Source organism: Nannospalax galili, unplaced genomic scaffold, assembly GCF_000622305.1.
Source record: "Nannospalax galili isolate Female #2095 unplaced genomic scaffold, S.galili_v1.0 scaffold867, whole genome shotgun sequence".
Lineage (NCBI taxonomy): Eukaryota > Metazoa > Chordata > Mammalia > Rodentia > Spalacidae > Nannospalax > Nannospalax galili.
Genome location: NW_008355797.1, coordinates 530,576 through 544,518, shown reverse-complemented (window position 1 = coordinate 544,518; position 13,943 = coordinate 530,576). Strand labels below are relative to the sequence as shown.

Genomic DNA, 13,943 nt, shown 5'->3' with positions numbered 1-13,943 from the left:
GCTGTGTTATGGCTAAAATTCCCTCCTAGGCTTTCCTAGGAACCACAGTGAACAAGAATAGCACTGGGTGGGCTGGGAAAATGAAAGATGGTCACATTGTGAAAGGCCCAACTTCTCAGTCTTGTCTGAAGGGAGCACTAGAGGGCAGTTGGCAAAGCACAGTAGCAAGATCACAGTACACCCTTCTTGTCTCGGTTAACTCGGGGCTTTGTCCCCATTACCTGCTAGAGAGCTTTACACAGGATGAGAAAGGGAAGCAATTATAGCCATACTTCTGTGCTATGTACCTGACGTCTAGCTTTGAACCCTTGCTGAGAACACTGCTCATGGGAGAAGATGGTTGAAGGGTGGGCACTAGAGGCCTCAAGGAGTGGACCCCACTGTTATGTCACAAGACGACCACAGATCAATGGTCCTCCCTCCAAGCCCAGTGGCCCTCTTCTTACCCCTCAAAGCTGGGCAAGTATGTGGTATTCAGGTTGTAGTTATTTGTAGGGTCCTTCTGGCCCGAGGCACGGACAGCAGAAGCACTAAGCCTCTTCCTCATCTCTCAGAACAAGTCCCTTTTGTACTGCCAGGTAGATGCCTGCAGATACCAGGACACAAGGATGTGGGGCTGCTAGGACAGTGCTTCCTGGAACTGCCATTTTTCCCTTCCCACCCATGGATCCTTGGACAGAAAAAGGGGCCGGCATACTTCACCTCTGCCAGACTTAGCCTACATGATGAGACACATACCTATATGAACCAGCAGATAGACACCTGAGGGACTGTGCATGGTGTTTTATTGGAGATGATAGTGAGGTGGGGCAGGTTTTTGTGGAGCATGCTCTGTAGGTCACACGCTAGAGCCGTAAGGCAAGGGTAGCCAGGTAGACAGGGCCTCTAGGGGCTGTCCACTGTGTCCTATTCTCCCCATCTAACCCTAATGTAACAAGCAGCGGCTAGGAGTCGGGGAATAAGGTCTGGAGCCCCTATCTTGCAGGAGGCATGGAGGAAAAACAGAAATGACAGATGCAAGGGTAAAAGAATGAGGAAGGCAAGGGGGCCCCAAAGCCCCCCCCCTCCCGACAACTCCAGTCCAGGCTGGCTCCTTTTGGTTTGACCACAGTCCATCCAATTCCCTAGTTTTGTCAGATGTTTCCTGATGTGGTGAGGCCCTTTCCTCCCAGAGCATCAGCTGTGAGGTGTCTAACCCAGCTTCGCCCGCCTGCTGCTCCAGTCCTGGATGTAAATGTCCCACCCCAGCTGATGGACAGGAGTACCACAACGTCGGGCTCTTGACTGTCTCATTTCTGACGTGTGGCAGTGAGGTGAGTGGAGGCCCTCGAACCCCAAAAAAACCTGAGTCTCTTCGACTTAGGACTTGTTCCTGCTCAGAAACCTTGCTTCTTCCTCATGTCATGTTGCCCCCACCCTCGTCACTCAAAGGGGCATCCCTTCCCTGAGTCTGGTGGGACGTCCCCTGCTAAAGTGATCTTGGCTTGAGATCATGGCCCACTGGGGCAGCTTCTTGTGCAGGAGGTGAGGAAGGTGCCAGGGGTGCAGAACACAGCTAGTACCTGGAATGGGAGCCTATGGGGTCACTGTGCCCAGGAGGTGAGGAGGCCCCTTGCTTCTCCCAGAACCTTGGGACCACAGTCATCCCTGTAGCTGGGGCTGGGCAGGGGGTTGCGGGAGCTGAGCCTAGTGGCAGCCAAATGCCAGTCTAACTCCAACCTGCCTGGAGAGGGCATCCCGGCCAGCTGTGCCCGTGCCTGCCAAGTTAGGGCAGGAGGTGGTCAGTAGCTATCCTTGGGCCAAGGCCGGTTGCGCTGCCAGTTCCGGTCATTGTGGTTGTGCTCCGAGTCCTGGGCTAGGAGCCGGTCTTGGGGGTCATGTCCATTAGTACTGGGCAGCCCCGAGGTGTGTTGGCGGTGAGGCTGGTACAGGTCCTGGTAGGCATCTGCATAGTCCTCTTCCAGGTGGCGGGAGCTGCGCTGTGAAGATCCGGTCCAGGCCTGGCGGGAGCTCTCGCTGGCCTCATCGGAGGGCATCAAGCTGTCCCGCTCCAGGGGTGAATGCTCCTCACCTCGCTCTCCCAGCAGTTGCTGGTTCTGGGGGCCACACAATAGCTCTAAGTGAGGCAGCACAGACCTGGCCTTTGTTCCCTCCCACCACTGGCAGGGTGGGGGAATTCTTACCTCTCTGCTCTCAGTTCATACTTATACAAAATTGAAAGTAAACTAGGGTACTCTTCCAGGTCAGATACAGAAAACTGGAGCCATTAGGCTCCTGTAAAGTCAGGCTTTCCTTCAGAAACAACTGGGAGAAAGGTTTGGAGAGGATGTTTCCTTTGACCCCTTGAAGGCCCATTTCTGATTGCTCATCTCATCGATTTACTGTACTCTCTTCAATCAGGAAGTTCCTTGGCCCATGTATAGCAAACTACAGCAGAGCCGAGAGCTCAGCAGTCCCTTGGCTCTGGGTAGGGTAGGACTTTGCTTTGGCTATTAGCCTGCACATTTGTATCCACTGAAAGTGGTTACCTGAAGTCCAGGGATGGCACTGGGAGGACCCAGAAGTCCAGGGCCAGGGGCTGGATGGTGAGTAGCTCTCCAGTAAACCTCTAGGTACTCAGCCAGGTGCTCACAGGCATCCTCCAGCTGGTTCTCATCCAGTATCACATCAAATGACTCCTGGGGAGGGAGGATGTGGGAAGGTTGACCTTCTCCGGACAGACAGCCTTACCTATCTCTGTATCTCCCACACTCTGGAATAGGGAGTGATTGCTGCTGACCCAGGCACTCACCGGTGGGCACTGAACCAGCTTATCGTATGCCATCATCTGCACAGTCAGATGCTTCATCTGTGACTTCCCCCTGGAGCGGATGAGTCGCTGTAGTACCTGAGGTAGAAGGGGAGAGCTAGGCCTGGAACGAGGCACATCCACTACTTGGACTATTACATTAGTAAGTACCAGGAGAGGATGACTCACAGTGGTGTTAAGGGACGGCAGGAAAAGGAACCCATCACCCCAGGCAGGACTTAGGCAATGATATACTACATTCTAGGGAGCACCCTCTGTGGGTCCCCCATCACCCCAGCTCACTTACCTTGGGTGAAGATACTTTGACAAAGACGATGATAGGGGCCAGTGAGGTCTTGGCTAGCTGTGCTGGGTGGTTGATGGTATCAGCATCCAACACCACTAGCTGCAGGGATTTGGCCAGCTCGAATATGCGCTCAATCTCACTCTGTACTTCAGCTAAGGAAGGGGAGCAGCTCACCAAGGGCTCTGCCCAATGCTACTTCCGGGGCTTTGAGGACTGCTACATGGTAGACAGGAAGGACCTGACATCCTGGGCAGGCAGAGGACTAGGGAATCAAGGAGGGCAATGCTGGGGCTGTTGGTGGACATGGGCAAAAAGGATTGGGGAAGAGAAGGGGATTTTCACTAGCATCCAGTAGGCAGAGAAACAGGAGAAAAGGAGCCCTCACCAATACTAGAGCGCGCAGAGGAGCGCTCAATGATGGTCCTCTTGCCAGGATTGTTGAGCACAGACCGCTTCGCCAGTGAGAGGTCAGCTGTGACTCGGGTGATGGAGATCCTAGGGTGGGGTGGAGAGTCACAGCTGCCTTCTGACCTATGGCCTTCCTTACCCAGCTCTTGAACTTTCCCTTTAAAGGTGACTAGCTCTGGGCATGTGGAAGAGACAATGATTTTCCATTCCAGGACAGGGAAGCTTACCTGCCATCAAACCTGTGTTTAAGGAAGTCGAAGAGTGCCTTCTGCATCATGTCTGTGACCTGGAAGACAGGGTGTGGTGCTGACAGAAGGCTCCTGGACAGAGGCAGTGTCCCCAAGCAGAGTCCACCCCCTCCACACAGACCCTCCCATTGCCCTTGAAGCCTTCCTGTGGCAGGTTTGGAAGAGCTAACTCTGGGGTTGGGAATTTCCTCTCACCTCATAACCTTTCAGAGAGGGTCCCACCAGCACCACGGGCCGCATGGAGGGCACCACATCATATGGGGGAACATGTTCCGTCTGCAGAATGGCCAGGAGGTCAGACAAAATCTTGGCCTGGTGCCCGCTTTATGCCTGACTGCTCTGGGAGCAGAGTCGAGAGTTCTGGGTCTCCCTCCCCTGTTCTGCTGGGCATTAGCAACTGACTGCCCAGAAGTGTCCCCAGAGCCATAATCCATACCCTCCCCTGGCCCAGGTCCCTTTCTTGACTCACCTGCTTTTGCTTCTGCTTGGCTTTTTGGAAAAGGAAATAAAAGATTAAAGTTGGTGAAGGGAAAAGGCCCCAGGGACATGGTAGTCCCTTCCCCAGCTGGCCTCTCCCAGCTCTTTTGACCCCTCTACCCACCCCTTCCCACAAAGCTCACTGAGAAGAATCCCCTGCCACTTCGTCTTAGTTACCCATCTGCCCAAGGTGGGCAAGCTGGGGAGAGGCTACCTAGAGATGGAGGAGGAGAGCGTCGGTTGCCAATGTCACTCAGGCTGGAGGGGTTCCCGGATCTCCTGAGAGAAGGGGAAGGGGAAGGGTAGAATATGAATGTGTCTCTGTTGGTAGAAATTTCTACCTCCTTTCATGAGAGCTGAGCATGAATGCTATGTGCGCAATTACGTGTGTATAGATATGCACTGTGTAAGTGCATGGCTAAGTTCTGTGGGTCAGGTGCATGTGTTGAGACAGTGTTTTACTGATCTCAGCCTTGCTCTCACCTGGCCTTCTGCTCCTGTTTGAGCCGGATGCTCTCCAGGCGCTGGGGGCTGGGGATGAAGGCGATGTCCCCGCCCTCTTTCACTAGCCTCCCGATCCACCAGTCATTGCTGTATTTCTGGGAGTGGGGCGGGATCAGGAAGGAGCTGTGAGAAGTTTGCCAGGGCTTCTGCCTGGCTCACTGTGAAGGAGGCAGGGAAGCCTCGGGAAACTGGTTTAAGGGGGGCAGAGGAAAGGCTATTGAGAAGACAACTATCTCAACAAAGGGTAGCCATGGGGCCTCAGAGTGTGGCATCAAGGGAGACGCTTACAGTTGGATAAGGGGCAGAGGAAAGGCTATTGAGAAGACAACTATCTCAACAAAGGGTAGCCAAGTCACAAGCCATGGGGCCTCAGAGTGTGGCATCAAGGGAGACGCTTACAGTTGGATACTCTAACTGCCCACTTTACAGACACAGAACCTGAGGACCCAGACGGGTCTTAGAAGGGTAGAGACCCTTGCAATCATATCTTGGGTATGAGGGGTATACAGGTGTGCATAAGGGTAAAAGTGGAGGCGCTGGGACTTATAGACAAAACTGAAGAGGGGGCGGGACAGCAGCTGGGAAACTAAGTGCTGTAGGAGGCTGCTGGGGAGAATGGGGTTGATCACCTCTTTAATGTGCAGAAAATCTTTGGCCTCAAAGTTGACTCCAGAGCCCTGGACTGGGCACTCCTCATCCAGCACACCACAGTAGCTGACATTGGTTCTCACAGCAAATGCCACAGGTTTGTGCTGGGGAATTAAACCATCAGTCACCTCATGGGGGAGGCAGAGGACCTGGATGAGAAGCCTCTTGCCGGCCACACACACACACTTTTCTACACTCATGTTTACTCTGTCCCCACCCTGGGGACCCAGCATCCAGCACAGGTTTGCACCCAACCTGGCCTCCTGCCAGAATGTCTACCTTGGCCCTCTCAAGCTGCTGCTGAGCCTGACTTTCCACCTCGCGCCGGGCACTCTCCCGGTCCTCCTCCAGGGAGACGTCCGAATCCAGAGAGGGGCGGCTGGTGTAGGAGTCGGCTGAACCCTGGGATGGAAGAGAGGCTGTGACTCCTAGGCTCCAAGTAAAGGGTACCATACAGACACCCTCCTAACCCTGGCACTGCTTCTCCATCTTCCAGGGCACGGTTTGACCCCTATGCTGCCTTCTGTCAGCCTCCCAGTGTCTGAGGCTCCAGGCAGGCTGGCCCAATCCATTAGTGCAAAAATCCAGGCCCCACTGCCACGCACCTATTAATACTGTAACTCTGAAGAAAATCTCACTTTTTTTCTCTTTTTTTTCTCTCTACCATGCCTTCTGAAACAGAGGGCAGAATGGAGAAGTATGAAGAGGATATACTGGAGGTGGTTCTGAATCCAGGAGACTGGGCCCTCACACTAATAGTAGTCTGAAGCAGCCTGGATATTACCCCTTTAAGTTGACTGCTAAGAGAGGCTAGAGCTGAGCACGATGGTGCACCCCAGCAATCCCAGCACCTGAGAGGTAGAAGAAGGAAGACTGAGTCTAGCCTCAGTTAGAGTTCAGGGCTAGCCTGGGCTACCTGAGACCCTCCCTCCAAAAAAGGTGGGGAAGGGCAGAGAGATGGCTCAGCAGGTAAAGGCATTTTCTGCTCAAAATGGATGACCTGAGTTCAAACCCTGGAACCCACAGTGGAAGAGGAGAACCAACTCCTCAGAGTTGTCCTCTGACTTCCATACATGCTCAGTGGCATGGTGCGTGCGCACACACACACGTGCACACGAAATAATACATTTAAAAAAAAATTCCAAAGCAGTAACAAATAAACGAGAGGTGTTGGTTGGTCCTGTCAGGATATGGCCATCTGACCACTACATGGCCTTGAAGGCCCTCAAACAGTAGAAAAGCTTGACCTTTCAGGGTAAAGGCTGGGCCCAAAGCTGCCGACTCCTGAAATTTCCCTCCCCTTTGCTCTCCCACTCACTACATCTTTTCCTCCCACACCTGCTATTCTGGATGTGAGTAGCAAATAGACTGAGAAAGCAACACAAAGCTAGGTACCCGAATACAGGTGAGGCTGGGCCACACCTACCACCTGGCCTGTATGTTCCTACTCTTTCCCTGGGCCCAAGGGATATTGGGCCCTGGAGAGAGGCTATGCTGGTGCCAGGCAACCCAGCTGAGATACAGGACCTTGGGGATGGCGCTGTCTTTGGTAATATGAGCAAGAAGAATCTTTGAGTCCTGCCCATAGAAAAGTCGTGGAGCAAGGACAGCACATTTAAAGGGTTGCAGACTTCACTTTCAAAGCCACAAGGTGGATGCCAATCAAACAAGGAAAGCTAAACTTTGAGACAAGCAGCTGAAAGCTATGCTATCTTGGTTTCTCCTTCATTTAGGGAAAAGGGAATCTTTCCTGTCAGTTTTTCCTCCTAAGGTATAGGTGCCTGGAAGCACCTCTCTAAGTGATGCCTCTAAGTTTCTTCTCTCAATTCTGAAATGCCAGTGGAGTAGGAAAGGTAGGAGTCCAGGTAGAGGGTTCATGATGGAAGAGGAAGGCTCCAGAATGTTCTCAGGCTGAGGAATAGTCCCTCAAACCTGCTGGGTATGACCATCTAGAAGGCTGCAGAAGCCAGACTGTGGATAAGGCAAACGCACACACCTGCTGTCTATCATGCCTGCCCCAGCCCTGCCCGAGCAAGAGAGCTGGTCAGCTCAGTGTCTGCCAGCCCCAGAATCCAAGCTAAAGCTTGTGTCTATAGTAGACCCAAGGCATGACGGTCCACCAAGAGAAAGCTGTCAGTTTCACAGAAGTAGAGTCTGCCTGCAGCTCCTCTTTCCCTGGAGAACAAACAAGATAGCAGGATAGAGAGGCTGGGTCCCACAAAGAACCCTGGCATAGGGTGAGGGACCTTGATCCCAAGTGTCTTAGGACACAAATGCTAGCTAGTTCTGTGGGATGTGGCTGGCTGAGTGAAGAGAGGCCAGCAGACTGAGAGAGTCAGGAGGCAAGGCAGGATGACTACACACTGTGTGTGTATCAGCCACTTCCTAGGTGCCCAGCAGGTGCTGGGAGGAGTCTGGCCTTGACTTCCAACTGTCCAAGCTCTCAGCCTAATTTAGCCCTCAGTGCTCCTGTCTGGGCCAGATGACCTCTTAACTCTAGGAAGGGAATGACAGGCTCTCCTCCTAAATATTTTATGAGCTTCTGCTCAGAATGTAAGCTCCTGCCCCTGATTCCCAAGTCCTCGGAATGCCAATGCTGCCCTGGCATCACTTAGAGAGGTCAGAAAACTCTGTGGAACACATGTTAGGGTCTTACCTCCCCCACCTCTTTATGCCCAAACACCAGAGGCTCAGTACTTGGGAGCTGCCAGAGTTGGCACAGGGCCCTAGTGGTACCCCCCTTGCCTGGTGAGTGTGTGGGCAGGCTGCAGCTCCTCTCTTGCCTGGCATGGGGGAAGAAGAGGAGGGAGATGAGCCCAGTGGATTTATTTAGAGCATGATCTCCCTCCTACTGCTTCAGAGGGGGCCTCAGGAAGCTTAAGGAATCAGCAGAGGCAGGGAAGTGGGGGAGGGCAATTCAAGAACACAGAGGGTCAGGAGGCTGCCCTCACATATCATCCATAGGCCAGTCTCTTCCTTGCAACAGCGCTTGACTTCTCACCAGGGCCCTGCAGTCTGAGAGAGGTCTCCTCTCAAGCACCCTGCTACCTTGCTCTACACCAGCTGTCCCTTTAACTACCAGAAAGAGGTGCCCACTCGAGCCTTGAAACTCATCTATCTGCTCTAGTGGCAATGTAATTAGCCCCAGAGCCCCATGGAAAACTGGGCCCGGAAGGAGCCTACTCCCAGACACGACTGACAGATGCCTGTTCTGAGATTCAGTACTCAACTACCTAGGGCTTCAGACAGGAGGAGACTTGACCTAGGGGTACTTTCAAGAGCCAGGAGTATTCCACCCTCCACCCCATCAGGGGACCTTTCTAAGCCATCCTGAGGTCCTTTCCTAAGAAGGCCTTCAGGTGGGACAGTCCAGGGAAGGTTGCTGGCTCCAAGGGGCTGCAAAGCTGCTCCCCACTGTTGTCCCACCTTTCCAGGCAATCCTTTCTTCTTTCTGAGCTCCGGGAATCACTGCCTAATGAGCCGATTTGTCTCAGTGGGTCAGGAGATAAAAGCAAAGAGGAGAATTAAATATTTATTGGTTGCCTGGTTCTTTGAGCAAAGAGCTTCCTTTCCACCCCCAGGCTCTTAGCTCCTCTGGCCTCACCTCCTGGTCCTCCATGCTGAGCAGGCTCAGGATGCCCAGGGCTAAGAGGAAACCTCAGCAGGGTGCTGGGGAACGGTTAGAACTCAGTCCCATGGCCCACCCATGTGGCTGGTGGCCTTTCAGTCAGAGAGAGAGAGAAGCTGGACTAGAGGCAGGGTGAGGAGTTCAGGCGGTATGCAGAGGTGGAGGGCAGAGAGGAATATGGAGGTCCTCAAGTTCTATGATTCCTCGGTCTGGAGAGGCTGGCACCCGACTCGAATGTTCTTCCAGCTTCCCTATTTGTCATTTATTTGAGGCACTGGTCTGGAGTGTCTCCCCTGGAGCCCAGTCTCTCGTGTTGTCTTCAGAGCCCATAAACCCAGCATTTTAACTCCAGACGTTGCATGTTCCCTCTAAAACCTCAGTGCCCGGGCCTTCAGCCCTTCCTCCCCGTGCCCCGTCTGTCTTGAGTTTGGGGGCCACCTGCTCGCGCCTTCCCCCTACAGTGCCCCACCGTGCCTACACCTGATGCTCCCGGGTCTAGGTCTGGGGCACTTGGGAGCCCTGGCCATGAAAACCCATCTCCCCGCTTTCCTAGAAAGCCCTTCTACGCGCTTCGCCCCGCCGCCCAGGCGGTTCTCAAAGTCCTGAACTGGGGGAAGGGTGGAAGAGAGAGGTGTCACCCCAACTCCCCCACCCCCACCCTCCCCACGGACACTCACCGCCTCCGAGTCCTCAAACCCGGGCACGTAGGAGTCGTCATACATGGGGGAATCCGGGGTTGGGGGGGAAGCGAGCGGCGCCGGGGGCGGGAGCGGGAGCGGCCCGGAGGCAGGGGCGAGGACGGCGGGCCGCGCCCGAGATGCCACCGAGCCGCGCAGCCCTGCGGGCGGCCGAGAGCGCGAGTGCGAAGGAGGGAGCGAGCCGCGAGGACCAGCTGCCGGCAGCTCGGATCCGCTCCCCTCCCCACCCCCCAGCGCAGCCGGTCCCACCCCGAGCCAACCGGCTGAGGAATCTGGAGCCCGCTCCCCCAACGCTAGCGCCCGCCCACCTGGCCCCCTCCGGGGAAGGCGGGCGGCGGGGGCGCCGCGGCCCGGGAAGCCGGGAAGGTGGGTCCCCGGCACCTCGGGGTCAGGGGCTGCGGGGAGGAAGCGCCGAGAGGCTGCGCGCGGGGCGGATCCAGGCTGGGAGGAGGCGGGGCGAAGAGAGATGCGGAGCCGGGGACGCTGGGCAACCCGGGAACTGCTCCGCCGGGAAACAAAGGGCTGGCGCGGGGGAGGGGAGGGGGCGAGACGCTCCCCGAGACGCGGCGAGGAGACGCGACCCCAGCGGAGAAAGAAGAGGGTGCGGGTGATCCGCTAGCTGGAGGAAGAGAAAGAACGGCTGGAGGCCAAGGGAGGAAGCGGGAGACGGGAAAGAGGCCGGGGCGGACGGGCAGTGGCAGTGGGCGGGGCGGGGGTCTCAGGAGAGAGCTCTGAGTGTCTGGGCCCCGGAGGTCCAGGAGACTCCCAGAGCAACCCCCCGCGATGGTACTGAAGAGCAATGGGTTTGAGACCCCATTCTGATGCTATGAAATCAGCTCTTGCGCCAACAGGTGCCCGGCCCACTCAGTTCTGGGTTGCAATGAAGGCCCATGCCGCCTGACAAGTCTTAAGGGAAGTTTGGGTGCGCGGGGTAGGCCTCCCCACACCTGTTGCGCGGGCAGATTTCATCCTAGTTGAGCCAGGATGGAGTTTCTCTTTCTCACTTCCCTGTCAAGGATTGTGCCAGACATTGGCAAGGCATCCGTAGGAACTGGGGAAGAGAGGGGCTATTAGAGGTGAGCCGAAAGGGAGAGATGAAAGCAGTGGGTGGAGCAGAAGGTGGGAGACGGGCACCCTGGGGTCGGAAAGGAGAAAGCCCCTCCCCCCACCTGGGTTCTAGCCACTTTGCACCTCGGTCCCCTTCAAAGGAGTGTTGAGATTTGTAGGATGAGAGGCAGTCCATATCTTGGAAGAAACTTCTCCCTAAACACTACCCGTATGAGCTCTCTTCTTTTTTTTTTTAATCCCTTGACCAAAAATTTCCTTTTGAATTTTGATGACCTGCTTGGGCATCCCAAGAGAAGGATGTGAGACAGACACCAGCTATTCCTAGAGCACACAGTGTGCTGGTGCCCTCGAGCCCAGTCATTTTCCAATCCTAGCTTCTCACACCCAGGAGGGTGGTGAGTTCAGAACTCTGTTCCTCCCTCTTGGTTACAGCAAAATCAGAAAGCCACAGTTTGGAAAGCTTTGATGAGATCTGTGGGAGAAAGTAGTGTGTGGGAGAGGAAGACCACTCAAACCAACTGGCTTCCTACCTGTGTCATATCTCCCTCTTTCCTTGGCGAGAGAAAGGGCTTCACCTTAAGACTCCCTGTCTGCCTCCTCCCTCTAGACAGAGTTGACAACTTTGTTAGAGCCCCTGTGCCCACAGTTGGGGGAGATAGCTTTCCCAACCACCTCTCCTGAGTCCATTTAGTGGTTAGTAACATATTGTTAGTAAATTATGTATACTGTACATAATCATATACATTTCTTGTATTGGAACCTCCCAAATACTATCTTCTCACTTGTGTGACTTGGTTCTTGGTGTCCCTGTAGCTTCCTGTCTCTTTTCTGTCTCTTCCATTCCCTCTCTCTTTCCAGAGGGTGGAAAGGTAACAGTTAAGACCCTCAGAGCCCTTTTCTGGGAGATGATTCTCTCCCATCCCGAATCTACTCTCCTTCTCGGGTTTTGGGGGGACTCTTCACCCTCAGGTGTCCTGGGATTGTAGGGAAAGTGAACCTGCCACCAGCAGCAGTTCTTTCTCACACCTTGTCTTCACCCCCAGCTGGGACCATGGTATCTAAGTCTGCTCCCAAGAAATGAGTTGCCATGCACCCCCCCCCAGGAGATGAGTTCAAGTTCCTCATACTTGCAGGCATCCCCTGGGTCCTGCGGGTGCTTCAGAGCTCTCCTCCCCAATGCCCCTTTCATCTCTCACCACACTCACACCTGCCTATTCCAGGTCTCAAGCCAACCTAGTCATTGAAGCAGGAGAGCCTAAATAACCAGGTTTGGGAGTCGGAGGTCTTAAGAGCCTCCAGAAAACAGCCCAGCTTCTTTGTGCCAGGAAGCTGGCCACATCTCAATCCTTGGGTACTGAGTGGGGAAACTGAGGCAGGAGCTAGGACTTCTAGGAAGGCCCCCTAGCATTCCAGCTCTTAGGTCACCCCCAGGGAACTCAGAGAGGGGCACAAAGGGAGCTGGGCACAGCCCTTCTTCCAATCTAGCCCCTTTCTGGCTCCCCAGTCAGTTCTCTCAGCCCATATTTGGGGAGCTGCCAGCTCCAGCTGACCCCTCCTCTCCTACCCAGAGGTCTCCCCTCCTGTTTCCCCTCCTTCCCCTGGCTTCAGTCTCCCCCAAATGGGGACCACCTTCCTACCTTGGGGTAGAGCGTTCCTCCCAACCCTCTGGGAAGGGGGCCCCAACGGTTACCTCGTTCAGCAGGAAGGTTGCACTGGAGTCAGAAAAAGACATAGACCGGGCTGGCAGCCTCTCCCCCTCCCCCCGGGCCAGGGGCTCCGAGGCGGGAGCAGGACCCAGCCGCTGCACACTGCTCCTGCCTGCACGCCTGGCCTCGCCCCGCGCCTGCCCGCCCAGCTCCCTCCCTCTCCCTTTCCCCCCAGCTCCTGGTTCCTCCCCTTTTCCTCCTTTCTCCCTCCCTCCCTCGCTCCCTCCCTCCCCTCTCCTTTCTCGCCGCCCCCGTCAGTCTTTTCGCACCCCCCTCGCCTTTCAGTCCAGTCTCTCTCCACTTCCGTCTCTCTACCATCCCGTTCACTGTTCATCTGGTGCCTCCCACTGTCCTTCCATCCCCATCTCTTGCCCTCCCTCCCCATCCTCCCCTCCCCCTCCGAATTTTCCTCCACCTGGCTGGGTTTGCGGAGCTCAGCTGCAGGCCGAGGGCAGGACTGGTTCAAAGGCAGCCTGGCACCTGGGCATTAGAGGAGCCTCTGCTCTCCCTCGCGGCCCCAGCGCCCCAGGAAAGACAGTCGCCCCCCCCCCCGCCGCGCCCCAGACCTCGGCGGGGAGAAAGACCAAAAAGGATCGGAATGCTGGTGTTCTGCTTCTAAGCCCCGGGCTTCCGGGAAAGCCATGCCCATCCACCCATCCCAGGTCCCGACCCTGTGGCTCCTGCAGAATCAATTCAGAGACTACCCAGCGGGGTTGTGCTCCTCCCCGCCCCCCAACTCCCAGTTTGGGTCTCTGCTCTGCCAAGGTCGGGGCGAGCGAGTCGGCTGCTTCGGTGCCTGCTTACAGTGCCCCCTAGGTTCGCGGCCGGGTGTCTGCCCGCGCCTTCCAGGTGGCTGCACCCGCCCGACGTGCGGTCTCTGGCCAGCAGGAGGCGCTGCCCAGGAGGGTGCAGCCGGGATCTAGACCCCGCTCCCTCTCTCCTCGAGCCACGTCCCACCTCCCGGATCCCCGGTAGAGGACCCCAGGATTCACTCTGCCCGCGCCGCTCTGGGGTTCCTCTGAGACATTCCTGCGTCCCCTTTCAGAGTCTCAGGCGTTCCTACCTCCATCCTGGTCTCAGGAGGCGCCTGGGCAAGCGGGGCAGCATCCCAGCTCTGTCTGGGCTGCGGGGAGGACAAAGTCGCAGGACTGCTTCTCGGGTCAGTACCCTCTCTCCCCTCCCTTGGGCGCGTCAAACAGGACAAGCCCAAGTTCTGGCAGGGGAGGGGGGAGCGAGGGTGTAGTACCAATCGGCTCTCTCCTTGCACCCTTCTAAGCGGACCAGTCTCTCATTAGTCCTTCCACACCCCCAACACCCACACCGGACCCGTTCCTGTACAGAGGATGGGCCAGGAGGTGGGTTGGGGGGAGACCCTCTCATGGAGACAGATCCAAAACTGAATGACCTGGGTCTCCAGCCTCACCTCAGCACCGGCTAGAAGATTCTCTTCCCCAGCCCTTCTT

General features: G+C 55.8%; 1 protein-coding gene across 3 annotated transcripts; it reads right to left on the bottom strand.

The window, feature by feature from the left end:
* Positions 1-763: 763 nt before the first annotated feature.
* Positions 764-13,640, bottom strand: Cacnb3 (calcium voltage-gated channel auxiliary subunit beta 3). 3 transcript variants are annotated; one of them, XM_008853660.3, is made up of 13 exons: positions 13,544-13,640; positions 5,660-5,782; positions 5,362-5,484; positions 4,712-4,827; positions 4,443-4,507; positions 4,221-4,240; positions 3,947-4,027; positions 3,731-3,789; positions 3,481-3,590; positions 3,096-3,247; positions 2,792-2,887; positions 2,529-2,678; positions 764-2,096 (listed from the first exon to the last, which is right to left on the bottom strand). In XM_008853660.3, exons 1-13 carry the CDS (start codon positions 13,547-13,549, stop codon positions 1,782-1,784), a joined length of 1,416 nt encoding a protein of 471 aa, XP_008851882.1. In that variant the 5' UTR covers positions 13,550-13,640; the 3' UTR covers positions 764-1,781. The 3 variants fall into 3 exon arrangements, with proteins under 3 accessions (XP_008851882.1, XP_008851881.1, XP_008851880.1); XM_008853659.3 differs by lacking the exon at positions 13,544-13,640 and adding an exon at positions 12,465-12,608; XM_008853658.3 differs by lacking the exon at positions 13,544-13,640 and adding an exon at positions 9,686-9,927.
* Between the last annotated feature and the right edge of the window lie 303 nt (positions 13,641-13,943).